Consider the following 19,137-nt stretch of genomic DNA (forward strand, 5'->3'; position numbering starts at 1 on the left):
TCATGACCCACAGAATGGGTGAGGGACCATAAATGGCCATTGTTGATTCAAACCACTAAGTTTTATAATGATTTGCTATGCAGTATCTGATGACAAATCCACCCTAGAATAAGATAAGAACCTGCAAGTCCATACAATATAAATAAACACACAAAAGATAGAATAAAATAAAACACGCCCCGAGTTCTGCCCACATTACACTGGTCGCCCGTCCCGGAAAGGACCGCAGTGTTTGGCCTCTCCATGCCTGGGCTTGTGCTGCAGGCTGTAACTCCTACTCGCCTTTCAGGACTCAGCTCACACAGCCTCCTGGGGAGCACCTGCCCACGCTTGCAGGTTGAGCAGCTCACTCACTCCCTGGGGGTAGTACTGTGCTGATCTCCCTCACAGCACTCACCACGGTTTAGTGCAATGTCTGGTGTGCACATCAGCCTTTCCTCCTCGAATCTGACCACCCTGCGGGCAGCCTCCCATCTGTCTATCTGCGTGTTCTTAGCGCCTCTCACAGAGCCTGGCACATAGCAGGTGTTCAAATGTGAAGCTGTTGAATGAACGCTCACTTTGTCCCTGGTTTCTTTGCTGAACTGATTCATCTGGTAAATTACCTCCGGTAGAGTTTACCCACTAGCTTGCTTGTTGCAGACACATCGTTTGCCATAGGATGTGTGAGACACTGGGTATGAGTAAGCAGGGAGTTTACAGACCCGTGAGGGCAGAGGAGGAGTTAAACCAGCATGAGAACAAGCCGCAAAATTAGTGAATAAGAGTTTGTTGTGGAGGAAAATAAAGATAGTAGGGTAAGCCGTGGGCCAGGATGCTAGGCAGATTTTTACACAGTCTGGAAGGCAGAGAAAAACTACATGTGCTTTAGAAACTGAAAGGTAGCTGAGCAGCTTAAATAGTATAAGTGGAAAGAAAAGAGACCAAAGAAGGAGGCAAAGGACCTTCCTAAAATTTTGATGGTGTCACTTCTGCTTGAAAAGTTCAACAGTCCCTGCTGCTTATGGGATCAAGTGCATTTGTAGATGGGCCTTCAGACACTGCAGTTTCCTCTAGTTTCATTTCTCACTGCTTCCAATAGAAATGTCTAGTCACCATTTTGTTTCAGTGCTTGTTATTTTCTTTCCTGCAGCTATCTCATTATTTTATTCAGTTCACCTAGAACGCCTTTCCCATCCATTCTACTGATGGAAAACCGGCCCATTTTTCAAGAACCATCTCCTTCCCGGTGACTTCAATTCCTTCAAAATCCATATACCCACTGCCTGTGCCATTCACACAGGATTCTTGTCTTGCCCTGTCATGGACCGGAGTGTCTCTCCTATGCCTGGCATGGCAGATCACGAAATCCGTACCTTACACTTGTTCTTTCCACAGCATCTATCAAAACCTCCTTTATTTCAAAGGCATTTAATGGATCTGTAATAGATTTATTTTTTCTTCTATTTTTTTAATTGCAAACCAATTTCTCAGCTCCCTATGTTTTCAAATGTAGGGGAAAATCAAAATTCCAGCTCTAGGCAGATTACTTCAAGATTTGTGAAAACCTCTGGTGAAATCTCCAACCAACTTTGTAACAACCCTGGAGCGATTCTTTTCCCTGAATTATTGGGTTGCACTGGGTGATGATTATTCTAAGCTTGCTTATGAGGAAGGTGGAGGCCTACCTCTGCCTCAGTGTGTGCCTGCCCGCCCCCCTTCTGTCACACTGTGGGACCGCCCTACGGAACAGCAGGCTCTAAGGTGGTGAAGCGCAAACGGGACCAACAGTGGAAGCAGAACACTGGAACAGAAGGAGACAATGAGGAAGGTGACTGGGCTCATTAGAGATTCAGATGAAGGACATTCAGTTCTTGCAATTCTCTACCCAAACCCACAAAGCAGATTTTCTCTGCACTGGTTAATTGGCCATCCTGGCTCATTTATGAATAACAGGCCAGGGCTTGCTGGAATAGAAATTCAGGTGAGTGGGCTGTAATCCCAGGTTTCCTTTTCAAACAGACTGCTAAAAGTCTCAGAGCCAGTCTGTGGCCCACTTATATATTTTGATGGGCAGCTCTGCCTGACTCTGCCTCTGCTTTGCTCCCAACCCTTGTTTTTCTTTCTTCTTTGGCCCTCGTTTTAATTAATGATAACCTCCTATATTTTATGTATCTTTCTAAGTCTCCTTACACTCTTTCTAGAACAAGCAAGATATAAATAAATTCTTGATTTATTTTCTCCAGTATCTTTCTTCTCCTATAAATATCTCTACGTTATTTTATAGGAAGGAGAATAGGATGTTCAGAATAAGATTTATTATTTTAAAATTAAAAATGTATGAAAGTTTTAAAAACAGAATTAGGAATAAATTTTGTGAAACTCAGGACCTTCACATAGTTGAGTAGTTATTTTCCCTTTTTTCTTAAAACCATCTATCTTCTTAATAATTCAAATATTACCAATAAGCATTATTGTGCATGTGAAATGTGTTGTAAAAACATATCCCATATGAACTTGTCAGGCACCAGATTGCAAATTCTAAAACTGGTTAAGGGGGAGGGAAACTAAAGCAATGCACTTTAATTACGTCGGCCAGGTGTTGAAATGGGACGCAATAGATCTAATGAGCACAAGCTTCAAAGTTGGGAAATTACAGCCCAAAACCACCACTGGTGATCCTTTTACCCTGGCCAGAGGGTTATTATACACACTCATGTGGTAACCCCATTCTTAAGACTCAATTTGGCAAAAACTGCCCAGGAATTCATGGAAGAGCGGAAACAGTGAAGCAGAGGCAGGAGTCAAAGTTGCAGGCATTGGGAAATCTATCGTCTTGCCAGGAGATCAGGCACGTAGACAAGTGTTTCCCAAACAAGGGAGAAAATAACGTTACGAGTGGAAGGGGGTGCTTTCAGAAGAGAGGGGCTCCCTTCTAGAATGGAAGACAAAGGAAAGCTTTTTGTGGAGGTGGCATCGTTCGATCTGAGTCTTGGGAACAGGTCAGATTTTATAGGAAAGAGCTCTGGGAGAAGGGGACGGCAAAGGAAACGGAGAGGTCGGACATTACAGTGACGTCTTACAGTGAGAGAGAATAGACGCTACAGCCAGAACTGTCTGCTGAGCCATCCTGCTCACCTTCCTAAGAAAGAAGGCACTGGATCTGGGGCAGTCCTTCATGAAGGGCTGTGAGCAGTGAGCCAGAAGGATAGCTAAGCAGTGTGGAGAGACACAAAGGGCAAGAGTGACTGCTGAAACAGGGGCAGGAGAAGGGAGGAGCTTCTGGGGGAGGGGTGGTAGCATTAATAACAGAGAAGAAGGAACTGATAGGAGAAAAGATATTTTACAGCCATGTTTGCTCCAAATCAATGCTTATTCACCTAGCTTTTGAACTGTACATAATTTAATTTCCCAAGTCATTTAAAAGGTATCTATCTAAGCGGTTAGAAGCACACATTGCAGAGATGCAGTGTTTGGTACAGATCTGCCTCCTACCATTAACTGTCTGTATGATCTTGGGAAAGTCACTTAACCTCTCTGTGCCTCTCTGGTTCCTAATCTGTAAAGTGGGAGCTTTGGTTATGACACAGGGTAATGCAGGAAAAGTACCAGACACACAGTAAATGTTCTCTGAAATGAACTAACATTATTCAGCCTTCATATGCCATCAAGTCATTAGAAGGTCATTTCCCACTACAAATAAATTGATAAAAATGTCTCTCTCTCTGGTAACTTTGGTTGATATAACAAGGGCCACCACATGAGCTCTTTAAAAAATGAAATGAGAATAGCAAAGTAGACTTTGGAGCCACGCCACCAGGGGTCAAGTCCCATCCCTGCCATTTACTAGTTAACAGTGCTAAATAAGTGTCTTCTATAATTAGAATTAGCATTGCTGTGTTGTTTCCCAAACCTCTGTGGATGGCCTTTGACCTCATGACTCTCTAAAGTCTTACAAAAGCAAAACCAAAGAGAAATATTTGAAGATACATTTCAAGCAGAAGTACCATTCTTTTTCTTTCTAATAAAAATGCTGTGATAAAAATAGCCAAAACTCCCTCCTTTCCCCTCTTTTCAGTAACAGACATTTTGCAGCAAACTTCAAGAGCAGTTCTGTAGCAAGTGGGCGGCATGAGTGGGGTGGAGGGGAGAAGAAGAAAAATGTGGTAGACGGTGTTTTGAAAAAACTCAGTTGCCCTAAAGCTCTGAAGACTTGACTATCGGTCATTCAATAGACACTCATTGTTTCTAGACTTTAGAGCTTTAGTAATGAGGACACATGGCCTGAAGCATAGGATAAAGCAGGACCCAGGCCTGAGAGGAGAGGAAGGGAGAGGCATGAATGCCGAGTCTTGGCAGAACCTGAACCAGGTATGAGAGAAGCAGCTGGCTGAAGAAAGACAAAACATATGAAAGAACGAAGAGACGTAGACATGAAGATGTTAAATGGATCTCTTTGGAAACACGATGTTTCTTTTTTTATTGACGTATATTGACATATGCACATTGCTTGCAAACACTACCTGTTGTTTGCTTGATTGAACATTCAAAAGGCACCGAAGTCTTTTAAGATCTGAATAGTCCCTAGGAGAAAGAATAACACAGTGTCAATCAACAGAAGACTCCAGGTGAACTAGTCATGTAATCCACAGACGGCACTGCCACTTGGAGGCCTGCTTTTATGGACTGAAACTGATGCACACTAAACATTTCCTTTTGAACTCTGTAAATGATCAAACTTTTCCGTCAACAGCGTAACTTAGAGTAGCGGTTGTCAAGGGTCTACACTACTTCTCAAAAAGCTATTAAATCTGGTTACTGGCCACTGCCTGAGTTAATAATTAGCAAAGACTCCAGATAGGGTTACCTGGTGGTGATTCCTTGCTGTTTTTTATCAGTTGATTTTTCTGTGGTCTTCACCTTTTTGTCTTGATCAGGCATTGTAAAACATCAATGCCCCAGAATTAACATTTCATTCCTTTCAAAGTAAACCGGAAGGAAAAACTTTAGTTGGGTTGTGTGCTCCTAAATGTTCTCAATACAAACAAAAGTCACTTGCAACATTTACTTAAATATGCAAAAACTAATATTTATTTATAATAGTAAAAATGCAAATAAGAATACCATTTACTGTTATTATTTAAAGGCCATTGGATACATTTAGAGCATGCTGTATAATTACAGTACCCCGTGAGCCTATATTTTCTAAGTCATCCTTGATTTCAAGTAATTGACCCATTATACTACCAACAAGTATTGTTCTGCATGCCAGGAAAAGTGTCCCTGTTTGGGGTTTCCAAAATGTATATTTATAAGCAAATACCTAAAGCCCAACCGATGCTATTATGCCTTCTTGTCTTTCTTACCATAAGCTGCTAGTTCAGGAGGTTCCTCCTTCATCATGGGTCACACACACAAGAGTCCCAGAGAAAGCCCTATCATGTGCAAATAAGCATTACAGTGTCCAGAGCAACACATAAAATGTCATTGGATTTCCAGAATTCCTGAAGTGTTTGAGCTGCGACCTGAATTTTTTCATGGATCAATTCCAATCACAAGCTCTTCTTTGACAGTTGGGTGAGTCTTGCACAGCCTCTGAACTCACCCAATCATACAGTTAAAAACAAGACAACAGGCCCAAAATGGAGTCATTTATGCTAAGTTCCACATCACTAAACCAAGACTTAATTACAGTTTCAGTTCTCCCAGAAATAGAAACTTAAACCAGCATCAATTAGGTACCCTAACTCACAAAGCCCTACCATCCTCTTTCGGTAAAGTAACCTTACTGGCCTGCTTTTTGCCTAGTATAACTTCCCCGTTCCTGCTTCCTTCTGCCTGTAAAAGTCTTTCTTTTTGTACAGTAACTCAGAGCTCCTGTCTATCTGCAAGATTGGATGCTGCTGCCCAATTCATGAACTGCTGAATAAAGTCAATAAGATCTTTAAAATTTACTCAGTTGAAGTTTTTTTTTCAACAAGTGCGATAGTGGGCCTCAGAATACAACCCAACAGACATTTCAGTCTTCTGAATTAAGCTTTGTAGTCATTATCACCTTTCCAAGAATAAATGTTAGTACTATTTCCCACCCCCACTCAAAATATGAGTTCATGAATGGACAGAGCAATTTATTTGCCATTTTCCCCTTAATACACTTTTCATTCAATTGTTTTAGTTTCCAGGAAAAAAGAAAAAAAAAAAACGTTGAAGCTACCCATACTTCCAAAAACAAAAATCAAATATACTATTGGTTTAATTTAATTGAATGTAAAATTTCCACTGTGCTTCAGTGCCATAGCTTGACTTCACAGTGTGTTTTTCAGGCATGAAAAAGCATGCATTATTGTTGTATTATTGCATGCCTGGTGTATTATAAAATTGATGGTCAAAGTCCAAGTGTTTCAGAAGTATTTAGAGGCAAAAGAAATTGCCAATGGGTGTCTCATTGCAACAGAATATAGTAAAATTAAATTTTGTGACATGTGCAAAGACAGTTTAAGGAATTAAAATTTATTTTCCCAATATAGTTGTCATATTTGGGTCAGAGTTGAACTGAAATTAAGAGTTGGGGACCACAGTTCTCCTCACAAGCACACAACAAGAAAAACACATCATTAATATTTTAGGATTGTGCCTAGGCCATAACACTATGGACCCAATTCATTCAACAAATATTTAGTTACTACGTCCAATCTCAAACAGAACTGCTAAAGGTAAAAGAGGCTATCACAGGTATGAGATCCTACTACAAGCAAAGAAACTCACTTAGGAACATTAAAATATGCTTTGTATGATATTTAATAGAGATTTGAATTAGCATTGGCTTTACAGAGGAAGGAAGGAAGGAAGGAAGGAAGGAAGGAAGGAAGGAAGGAAGGAAGGAAGGAAGGAAGGAAAGAAGGAAAGAAGGAAGGAAAGAAGGAAATGAGGGAGGGAGGAGGAGAGGAAAGAGGGAGTGAGGGAGGGAAAAGAAGGAGGAAGGAATAGAGTGAAGAATAGGTAATCTGTAAATTATTCTTTAAAAGCAAAAGGCCCAAGTGCTTTTTATAGAGATATTAAAATAACCCCCAAAAGTCCTAAAGTAGATAGAAATCCAGTCAAAAACAAGTAGAATCTAATTTTATTTTCCCCTGAAAGACAGAGGGAAAATTCCACATAGACACACAGGCCCTTTGGCTTGGAATTTCTGCTCAGGCCATAGCTGCAGACTGTTTCAGAAGTAGGAAAAGAAAGCCACAATGATTAGCACATGAAAAAGCGTGGAAAAGCTCATAGGCTGCTTCTGCTAGGAGGTCACATCTATAGCAACCAAACCCTACTAACCTCCTTGCCTTGTTCCCTTGTTTAATCTCCATAATTTTATTGACCGGTGTGTGAACAGGAAATAATCATCTAATAGTTTTATTAGTTTAAGATTAGCATTTACTCTCTGAGCTGGAAGAGTGAAAATAAATAACTCTCTGGAAATGTTTCACTTAATTAAACAGTAAACAAATCCACCAGAATCAACAGAAACAGACTATTATCTTTACGATAAAAAACAAAATCCTTTCCACTTGATGGCTGTTAATATAGAAACTATTCCCAAAATAATAGTAACTGTGACAATTTGGGAATGCGTTAAAATACTTCATTCATTTTACAATAACAAAAATGATGACACTACAATATACCAATGGCTAAAATCCAAAATGGGGCCATAGAGTAGGAGGCGGGTTTGGTGGCAGGGAAGGCAACTCAGATCTTAAGTTGCACAGAGGAACACAACTTATTGAAGAAGAATCACCAAAACAGGTCAAGCAACAGTGCTGCCTAAGGCAAGAGCTCTCCAGGGGGTAGCTTCAGTCTGCTTCCAAGGAGGCTATAGATGATGCTTCGGAGCTGCCTACAGCCGAGGGAAGGGAGCTGTGCTTTCATGCTCCTGCTCAGTCACTGATGAAGGGCCACCAAGGGAGGTCCTAACTCCCAAGACTCTCCTGTCTGGGCGGTAGCCTGGGGAGAGTCCTCCGAAAAAAGAGATGCAGGAACTGGCTGTTAGAAGCAAACGAACACTGAAGGCAATATCCAGGACAAACAAACAGTCCTAAGGGATGGGAGAGGCTCTGGGTGGAATGCCACGTCATCCACTGGGGCCACTGACTCCAGTGGAGGAGCGGTGTGGGTGATGAGGGTACAAGAATCTTGGCCGTGGCCGCACACTGAGCCCCAGCCTCCTGCAATAGCTCTCCGCTACCTCGTTGAATTTCCCTCCTCCTTTGCTTGACCTCTCCAGATGCTAGCTCAGTCTTTCACCCTGTTCTCTTCTCTATCTACCCCCTTCTCCCTAAGGGATCTCTCCTAGTCTCATGGCTTTATAATTCCAAACTTATAGATTCAGCCCTGACCCCAACCTGACCTCCTCAATACACAGTCAGCAGCAGCATGTCTGACACACATTCCAAATTCAATACACCCAGAACAAACTCTTGAACCCATCTCTGGACCAAATCCCCCAAGTGTCCCCCTTCTAGTCACCAGCACAACCCAGCTAGTCTAGACCAAGTTCCCGATCCCTCTGCTTTACCTCCCACATTCAAGCCACCAACAGAGCAGTCAGTCGGCTTTCCCTGGCCCCCACTTCCTCTGCAGTCACGCTATACTCTGAGCCACCATCTCTCTTGCCTGGATCACTAACCACCTCCTCACCAATCTCTCTGCTTCCACTTTTGCTCCTCTGTATCCGCAGGAGCCCATGGGATTAGTTTAAAAATTTGAGTCAGACCCTGCCCCTCTGTGGTTTACAACCTTCCTGTGGCCTCCTGTCGCACTGGGCTCCCACCCCTGACTTTCACCTCCAAGCTCTTCTCCCCTCCCCCTCCCGCCTCCTCCAGGGAAGGCACGTTGGCTTTCTCCCAGACTCCTTCCTGCCTCAAAGCCTGGGCACTAGCCACCCGCGCTTCCCCCTCATGTTCTCCAGCAGGCTCTTTCGTGCCATTCAGGTCTCAGCTCGGATGTCCCCCCCTCAGTGAGGGCTCCTCTAATGAATCTCTGCAACATATTCACTACCACATACCCAGTGTTACCACCTCCCCGTTTTGTTTCCTTCTGGAGCTCATCAACACCAGGAACCCTCTTGTCCATTTATTGGTTTCCTCGCACTGGATCAGAAGCCCCACGTGGACAGGGACGGTGCCTGTTTTATCCACAGATACATTCCCAGCGTATACAGAACAGCACTTAGAACAGTGCATGGCAAGGGCTAAGCACAGTATGAAAACTCAAAAAATACTTGTGTCCCAATCTGTAAGGAGTGGCTTAGGTGTTTCTTACCAAAGTTTGTGAGTTATTTGCTTTTTAACAATTATTTAATTTTAGAATTAGAGCCCCCAAACCTGGTGCTCCTTCTCAGTGCCTCAGGGAAGCCTGTACTCCCCCCATTGCAAACCTGTGCCTGAAATACTGCAATTGCCTGATTACCCCATAGGACCAGGGATCGGAGCTCCCTCGTTCACCAGAACCTGAGAGGCAACCAATAAGTACAGGGTGGGCAAAAGTAGGTTTACAGTTGTGAGTATGCGAAACACAGAGCTTATTCTTGTATTATTATTTATTAATTATTGTGTTGTTTTTCATACAGACAACTGTAAACCTACTTTCGCCAACCCCTGTATTTATTGAAAAATTAAATGCATAAGAGAATATTTTTTAAAAACCTGTGTCATTACTCTGTTAGTTCAAAACTCTCTCATAAACCTTCCTTATAAATCAAATCAAGTGATGAGTATTTGTAATGTTATAATAATCATGAACACACTCAGGAATTTTCTCACACATTCTGTCTTTAGGAAGGAAATTAGAATTCCATATTAGGTAATGTTCATGAACAGTGCTTCACAAACTATCTAGGAAGCTTTTTTTTTTTTAATTTCAAATCTATTAAGGGCCAATATTTTTTTATCCATATCCTATTCAGCAAGATTAAGTCCACTGATCACGTGCTTGGATATTATAGCAACGTTAAATAGCTGTAAACATTTCCAAACACTTACTCTCGATTTATACTTACCTCCTCATGGACCAGTAACACATCAGTCTAAGACCATCTAAGGAGCAATGGCCTCAGTAACTGAAGTCTTGCTTTTCCAGTAACAGTACCATCTACCCGCAAAACAGAGCCTGAAGGGACTGAGTAGCTGTCAATTCCAGGACAACCAGGAGAGGGCGAGAGTGAGCCCTAGAGGGGAGAGCTGTGGCCAAGTAGGGCTGACCGCTTAAACTCAAGCCAAGTCCTGCTTCTCTGGGGTTCTGTGTACAGTTTCATTTGAGAAAGGGGTTCTCCTGCTGAAAATACAAAAAGAAAGCTCCTCATTTTCTAGCATTTATTTTACAGATGAGATGACGCCAAAGAGATTACAGTCCTTGTAATACACAAACACTTGTGCTCACAGAAATTTTTCTTTGATTCTAAATGGAAAAGCTGAAATTCAATTTGCTTGTTTGTTTTCTGGAAGAAAAAAAAAAAGTATATGGGAGTGGGCACAGAAATGAAAGGTTATGTGTAAAATCCAAATGCAAATTGCTTTAAGGACAGAAACTTTTGGTGTCTCTCCTTTGTAATTCAACCCTGGAACCCAAACACTACCTCATATGGGAGAGAGAAGATTTTCCATACATCGCAGGACAGACACATGGGTTTGTTGTTTAGAGCCTCAGTCAAACACAGAAATAATCACAGTTCTGACTCACTGTTGAATTTTTTAATCCATTTTTAAGAAGAAACTCTTGAAAGTAATTCCTATCTTCTATTGTCATCTGAAATTCAGATTAATGCTAAAAGAAGTCCCCAGAGACACACCTCATTTGTGATCACTTGGTAATCGCAGGGTAAACAAATAGGACAGAGAAAGATATCTAAGCCATGGTAAGATCACCTAATTGACTGTAATTAATCTGAATTGTTCGATACAAACCCGCTAACTAAAAATATCATGGTATTTGTGACATGGGTTTCAGATTCTCTACCTGGAATTTTTTTTTTAATCCCACAGTTGACTTGGCGGCTCAAAAAATACTTTACTCACATGGCCTCGTCTTTACAAGGTCATTTGATTCATTATAGGAAATATGATAGCTTCAAATCCCACAATACCTTTTTCTCCTAATCAGTTTGTAAATATTCCATTTTATTTACTACATTTACTAATGGTTAAAAAAAAAAAAAACACTCAGAAAGTAATAACAGTATGACAGTTTGGCCTAACTAAAGTTAAATACCACTCGGCTACAACGAGTTTATTATTTTGAAAACGAACTAAAATAAACTGCTGTGAATCCTACCACAAAAGGAAGTTAGAACTTCCTGATACCGACAACTGGGAGTCCTTACTTCTGTCGGTGAGTTACGGTTAACTCCACACTAGATGACAAGCTGCGGTTCTGTCTGTGCTCAAGCAGACATTAAAGAAACTTAGGGAACGGGCAGCCCCACACTAGCTGGCACTGAAAAATGAAAAATCATTTCTGCAATCCTTGACTGTGGATATATTTTTCTTAAAATTCCTTTAATAGTGGTTCTTTGTGGAGGGGGTTGACTAAAATAAGATATAACTCACATAGAACAATGAGAAATAAGAAAAATGTATTAAAATGCATTGGTTAAATGTTATTTTCTTAATGTTGATTACTGTACCATAGTGATGCAAGATACTAACGTGAGGGGAAGCTGAGTGAGGGTTATATGGGAACTCGCTGCACTATTTTTGCGGCTTTCATGTAAGTCTAAAATTATTTCAAGATAAACACTTAAAAACGTGTTGGACACTTGAGCAGCTTATTTAGGTAAAGTGCTCTGAGAATAGAGAAAGGGTTCTCTCTTTTTTTTTTTTTTACAAAGAATAATTGCACTTAATCTCACAGATATAGGTGCTCAGTCTTTTCAAATTACTTGTGTTTTAGAAAACTATATATCCTGCCCAGAAAGTGTCAAGTTAAACTGGACAAATTACCGGCAAATAAAATACATGCATGCGCACACACACACACGCGCGCGCGCGCGCACACACTTTAAAAGAAAAGTGATCAAAAAGTCAAGGAACTCCTGTAAGAAACATGACTTGCTTACACCTAATATAGCTCAAAAAGGGAGTCTGGTTCTCTAAAATGTAGGCTTGATTTCATCCCTTATATGATATTGTTATTGTTCACCAGTGGGCTGTGTGGAGCTAGCAGAACAGAGACAGTCACTACAAAAAAAAAAAAAAACAAAACCTTAGGGTACACCTAGTATCAGGGGTCTAACACCTCCCATGCCCAGGAACAGAATGTAAATGAATGACAGGTGTAGAGCAGGTGACAGAGAGTGGCAGGACTTCCCTCAAACCTAAGAAAGCATACCTTCCCTAAAGGGATTCAAAATTTCATCAAAAGTGAGGCTAAGTTAATTGAAATACCTGCCCAGGACATGCAAAGCAGACCTACAGGTCATCGGTTACAGATTGTGATTTCAGTGCCCTTCATTAAACACGTGAAGAAACTGAGGCCCAAAGAGGTAAAATGTGCCTAAGGGAAGAAGGAGGACAAAGATCAGTTCACCTTCAGCGTCTAAATCTTACTGGCAAACTCTGGGGTAGACAGGAAAGAGAGGGTTTGTTGTCTCTGGCCCTTAGCCAAGGGCAAAGGATGGTATAAGAATTAATGCTTGCATAACTTCACCTCCTGGACCCTGGAGTGCTTACAAACATCCATTCATTCACCGTGGTTCACCCATGTGAAACAGGTAGGTGGTGAGCAGTAACATCATCAGCAGAGTAGAAAACAAAGACTCCGTTGCTACAGGGCGTCCATTGGCAGGAGCGTGTCGCCAGCTAAGGGCAAGTATCACCGCCTTGCTCCTGAGTCAATAGATTGACACAGTCCTTGTGCAAATAGTTTATAGTGTAAACAATTTTCTATTTTTTATTTAAACAAGCACTTGGAGATAAAAAAAGAAAAAATTCTGATAGCATTTTGATTGTCTCCCATTCTTTCTCTCAAATATTATTTATTGACCGTGAGCTATAATGCTAGATATCCCGCTTGCCTTCATTTTCTTCTGACTAATACTAATGCAAGTTAGTCTGAGAGCACTGCTCCAAAGTCAGCTAGAATATGTGGCAAATAAGGCCATTACAGTTTTCTTATTTTCAAGCTTTATTCCCATTCAAACTCATATCTTTCGTGATAAAGAGAAATATCAGCAGATATGAATGTAGTTTCTATGGGTCCCCTCCACTACCATTGCATAATGTTATTTGTCACATGCCTGGGTTCAGGCTTGGAGTGACTGCTAACCCAAGTCTACTTGTGACAAAGTTTATCATGTGCCTGTGTGAGAACAAATGAACCTGAGATCCATATATGAAGTAGTAGTATTAAAAAGGGAAAAAAGGTCCAGACAATATAAAGGAAGAATGTATATTAACCAGTCCACGAAAATAACTAAAGTCGCACACCAAATTTCCCTGAGCCCCAAACATAGTAAAATCACAGTCTATTCCCATTTTTGTGGGAGAGAGAAAGGTGAAAATGGTATTCATTCATTCCTTCAAGAAATAATTATTAATCTCCCCGGATATGCCAGGAATCGAAGACACTGCACTGAATAAGACATGGTCCCAAATGTCTTCCCCAAAAAGTTAACCATCATGGTAATAAGTCATGATAATAAATGAGCCACGAATTAGTAATAAGTGAGTCTGGATCCATGAATTAGTAATAAGTGAGTATGGATTCAGCCCTAGACCTCCTAAGGGTGAAGGGAACACTGCGTAAACACACTGACATTCATAACAATTGGCACTGCTGCAAGAAACTAGAAGCACTTTCCAAGCCATAAAATACAATTAAATTGCACCTAAAAGCATTTCATTTTAAGGGCACTTCATTATTTACTCTGCTCTGACTGTGCAGAAGACACTATTGGGCCCTGCAAAAAAAAATCTATCCACAATTCAGTGTGTGGGGGAAATCATAAATACGTAGTTAATACAAAAAACATTGCACTTTAAATAAAAGGACAATTTCTTACAGTCCAGCCCAAAACAAGGTATTAAATAAGAACACTAGAATGTCAAAAAGCAGAGAAAATTAATGCCCCAAAAAGGTCACAAGCTGAATGAATTCAGGGAAAGAAAGGTCACTGTGGGCTGAAGAGCAGTGTGAAGGCTCATCAACGCTGGGGACTTGAAGAGATCCCTAAGAACAGGGAGGGTGGGTGAGCCAGGGGATGGAAGCAAGATCCTGAGAGAGATTTTGGGAGCAGGTGGGTGGATGAGTTGAATTAGAGCTGAGGAGTCAGGAAAGAGGTGAATAATGGGTACATGAATGAGTGGTAACCTCCAAGACTACAGACAACCTATGAAACAAAATAAGTCTCCTAGAAAGCACAGCCTTTTGGCATGAACCTCATAAAAATGGCACCTCTTTCTTCCTTACCCCCTTGCTCATTTGGTCTTGACTGTCTTTTTATTCAATATGGTTCCACTCTGTTCACTTCTCTCCATGCTTACTGCCAATACCCTAGTCTACATCATCACCTGAACCATAGGTTCTCAAATGATCCCTCAACTTCCAGTTTCTCTTTCCTCCAAAACACACACACACACACACACACACAAAAATCCATTTTCCACACAGCGACAAGAGCACCCATCCCAATTTGACCAGTTAAGGCTTCATAGGCTTCCTATTTCTCTTAGGATATAAACGAAAATTACCAAGGCCTATGAGGTGTTTCATGAAATGATGCCTCTGCCCCCTAGCTAGCTCCACTCATACCTGGCCCCCGAATCCCTGTCCCAGACCTGCTTCCTCTTGATACCCCCGGACCTTTACTCCTGGACACAAGTATCCATTCTTTAAGGGAATTTTCACTGACCTCTTTTTTGTAGTGACAGCCCCACTGGGCACTGCCTAGCAGCTCTTGATAAAGGGGCAGATTCAGGCAATAATTCAGTAAATACAGATGTCTGTCTTATTAGCTTACTGTAAACTAGTCAGGGATAGAAATGACAGTTAGATTGCTCATCCCCAGCATCCAGCACAGCACTGCTAGTTTATAACAAAAGAAGTATTCAATAAATGATTACTGAATGAATGAATGAATGAATGAACAAATAAATGAATGAATAAGCAAATCCTGTGAAACATGATTTGGAAGCTCCAAGTATTAACTGGGGTGTCACTGTTTAGATAATGGAGAATAAATAAAAAACTGTCATTAAATAAGTTTGCCCCAGCTGACCAGTATCCAGTTATTATAGAATGTTGGTTTAATGAAAACTTCTTTATAAACACAAGGAAGGCACAAAGTAAATAAGATATCCATGTTAAAATATGGACTATCTCAAAGATACATGAATAGCACAACAGAATTTCCCAAAGGAAAGGTGGGTATTCCTATTTTTAACCATCAAACATGTCAGACATATACATGAGTATGTTTAAAGTTTACTCTCCTATAGAAGACCATGTCTTTCAAAAACATAGGACTCATTTCCAAACCCAAACCATATACCTCATCCCCCAGCTAATACTTTCTATCCCTCCATCTTGCTTTATTATCTGTTTACTTGTCTCTCTCCCCCTAGTAGAACCTAATACATACACACTGCATTTCCTGTGTACTCACCAAAGTCCTAAGAAGTTTGCCCATATTGATTCATGTAATAACAGCATTTTACAGGTCAGGAAACTGAAGTACAAAGATGAAATAACTTGCCAGAGGTCCCATAGTCAGCAATGGGGAAGCTGGGATTTGAACCCAGGAAGTCTGCCCTGAGAGTCTGTGTTCTATGGTCGCTGTTCTTCTTCTACCCTTGAGGATGTAAGTTCTAAAGAAACAATAACTTTGTCTTGTTCATTGCTGAATTTCCAGGTGCTCGATAAATATTTGTTGACTTTCTGAATGAACTTCTACCTCCTCTGTGCCTATTCAAGTGCTCAACTCAGTTTACTCTGACTTTGGTCACAAAGTTTGACTGGCTCTGACAGGTAGAGTAAGATTCCAGGCCCTTCTCTCACCTAATCAAGACTTTACAGGTTGCAATTTCTTTTGACCCACCCCTGTCTGTCATGGCGTCCTGGACCCATCAGATGGTCAATAAATACTCATTGAATGAATGAGTCTCTAACCTGTATAGGAGCTACTGACATACACAAAAGTTTGTGATCAAGTAATATGGTGTGATCGAATAGTAAGATGATGTCCTGGAAATTGCATTTCACTGAATTAAAAGATTGATTTTTACCTTTTGTCAGCTGACCATGAAAATTTGACAATTCCAACCTCCACTGTTTCTTTTTCTTTTTTAAAAGGACTTGATTTGTATAGGGAAGTTTTAGATTTACAACAAATTTGACAGGAAGGTACAGAGATTTCCCACATACCTTTGCCCCGACCCCTGCATAGCCTTACCTATTGTCAATATCACTCACCAGAATGGTAGATTTTATACCAAGGCTAAACCTACATTGATACATCATAATCACCCAAAGTCCGTAGTTCACCTTAAGGCCCACTCTTGGTGGTGTACGTTCTGTGAATTTGGACAAATGTGTAATAACATATATTTATCATTATAATATCATAAATTATTTCCATTGCCCTAAAAAATTTTGTTCTCTGCCTATTCATTTTTTACCTACCTCTAAGCCCTGGCAACAATTGATCTTTTGTCTCCATAGTTTTGCCTTTTCCAGAAATGTTCCATTGCTGAAATCATATAGTACAATATGTAGTCTTTTCAGATTGGCTTCATTCACTTAATAATATGTGCTTGAGGTTTCTTCATGTTATTTCACAGTGTCATACTTTTTTTTTTTTTTTCACTGAATAGTATTCTATTGTCTGGATGTATCATAGTTTATGTATTCATTCACCCACTGAAGGCATCTTGGTTGTTTGCAGATATTGGCAATTGTGAATAAAGCTGCTACCAACATCCATGTGAATGTTTCTATTGTTTAAACTAAGAATAAGGCACTGTGCACTTGATATCGATTATGTACATTTAGTCTTTAAAACAATCCCATGAGATAGGTGTTAATATTAGCCAAATGTACAGATTTTTAAAAAATCTAATTAGAAGCTAATTTACTGTGGGTCGCAGAGCTAAAATGCTGGAGCCAGGATTCAAACCCATGTATGTCTGACTTTAAGTTTATCTTGCAAACTGTGGTGTACTCTCTCTGTTTTCCATTTTAAGCCTATGCCTTATAATAACATCTATCATAACGATTACGGTATGAAATATAAACTATGAACTGAAATAGCTTCCAACTACTAAGGGTCTCAAAATCTGAGTAAAACCTGTAAATTTAACATTTAGCTTTTACAAGCAGAAGTTCCATTAGCTAAACGTTATTTCTGACTTTTCGGGAACTAATAAGGATGCCATGAAAAACAATAATTTCTCGTTTTAGAGATCCATTTATTTAACCAGTATTTCTTGAAGCCCTGCTACGTGCGTGGTCCTGGGACAGATGCAACAAATGGTGAGTGAAGCCAACACGGCCTCTGCCTTCGCAGACAGAATCTAGAGCAGGAAGCAGAAAAGTAAGCAGGCCACACACAGAGAATGATTGGGGAGTGGAGCAGGGCTGCCGACGCCGGTGCGAAAGGTGGAATCCAGGGCAGGCGGTGCGAGCCACAGGCGGAATTACCACACGCGAAAGGGAAGGCGGCATTTTCTGGGAACAACAATATGGAGCTGCTGATGGGAGGCCTGCGTACAAGGTCTGGATTTGAATCTTCGCAGGAAGTGAAAGGCCCTTATATGATTTTTAAGAAAGACCCATCTCACAACAGTGGGGGCAATGGGTTAGACAGAGCCAGACTGCACTCAGGGAATTGGGACGGCTGTTGAATTTAACCAGGGGACCGGTGGAAATTGCAATATAGTGAGAATGGAGACGGTGATGTAAGAATTGATTTGACAGCTATTAAGGTATGGCTTTGGCAACTGATGGAAGTGCAGAAGGGGTGGTAGACTGTCAGAGATGTTGTGCAGAATGTGGTTTTGGTAACTGAATGGGGGGTGCCCGGGACAGGGAACCCAAGGGTGAGACAGTCTGGTGGGAGCGGAGGGAAGCACACGTGTGGAGTTAAGTGGCAGGTGGATTTGGGGGTCTGGCGCTTAGTGAAGCATACTAGGCGGGGCGGAGGGGGTGGGGGGGCTCACCCACGTGCAGCAGAAAGACAGAGCGCCAGTCAGCATCATATCAGAACACAGAAAAAGCAACGCCCTCAAGGGTTTTATGACTGATTCTCCAGAGACGTGGGGCAGATTGAAAGAGACACACTCGGGTTCCATGTAACCATTAGAATTACTTCATCGAACAAACAGCGTTGATGGCATTTTCCCACCATCCATCCTCCCATCGCCAACCCACCTGGTGTGAGAACGGCTCACAGTGACTCACCACCTACCCGCAGCAGCCCGCACTGTGAGCCCCTGCCTCACGTCGAGCGAAGCTAACTCCCGAGACTTCGGGATGCTCCACAAGGGCCTGCGGGCACCTCCCTGGGGACCCTGCCTCAAACCGCGCGCGGACCCAGGGGAACGCCCGCTCCTGCCCCACTCACCGCGCCGGAGGGAGGGTCCCTCCTGCAGACCAGTCTCTAAATCGTGTTTCTCATCGTCTCGGCGGCTGTCACGCGCTACTCCGGACAGTAGGGCCCGTCTCACCCTCCCACCCCCCCGCCCAGCCCACTCCCGGGCCCCTCAACTTCGGAGGCACCACTACCAGCTGCACCGTTGGTTTTTCAATCAAATCCTCCTCTAGGCCACCAACCGGCACTGGCTGGGCCAATGCCAACACTCCTTCTTCCGCCTCTCTGGGGCGCCACAGCCAATCAGCGAGCTCCGTGCTGCCGCGTGCCCAGAGATTTAGCTACAGGTGACGCTGCCTGTGTTGCCGTAGCAACCACACACAGCGCAGGATCCAGCCCCAGGACTGTAAACTGGAGTGGAGAGGTGGTGCCAACAGTTGGTGCTGCTGCCACTTCACTCCAATTTAGAGCTACTTGCCTGTCTACAAGTTTCTTAAACGCTGTGGATTTTTCTAGACTCGGTGTTCCCACCCTTTAGCATTTGAGATAAAACGGGCGTGAAAGAGTAGCTTCATCTTAAGAGTGTTTAG

The 19,137-nt window shown here is 41.8% G+C and overlaps 1 protein-coding gene across 8 annotated transcripts in view; it reads right to left on the reverse strand.

Moving 5' to 3' along the window:
* The window catches only part of NEK10 (NIMA related kinase 10), a 162,935-nt gene extending 144,264 nt beyond the window's left edge, over positions 1 to 18,671 (reverse strand). For 7 of the 8 annotated variants that reach the window (XM_090284408.1, XM_090284406.1, XM_090284404.1 and 4 more), the window contains exons 1-3: positions 18,581 to 18,671; positions 4,847 to 4,957; positions 4,503 to 4,563 (exon numbers count right to left, since the gene is read on the reverse strand). In XM_090284408.1, coding sequence (XP_090140534.1) covers positions 4,503 to 4,563; positions 4,847 to 4,920 — 135 coding nt within the window. In that variant the 5' untranslated portion in view covers positions 4,921 to 4,957; positions 18,581 to 18,671. Of the gene's footprint in view, positions 1 to 4,502; positions 4,564 to 4,846; positions 4,958 to 10,024; positions 10,247 to 18,580 lie in introns of those variants that run through there. The other variant, XM_090284402.1, reaches the window with a different exon arrangement.
* Between the last annotated feature and the right edge of the window lie 466 nt (positions 18,672 to 19,137).

This window comes from Furipterus horrens, unplaced genomic scaffold, assembly GCF_987537825.1.
Source record: "Furipterus horrens unplaced genomic scaffold, mFurHor1.1.pri manual_scaffold_7, whole genome shotgun sequence".
Lineage (NCBI taxonomy): Eukaryota > Metazoa > Chordata > Mammalia > Chiroptera > Furipteridae > Furipterus > Furipterus horrens.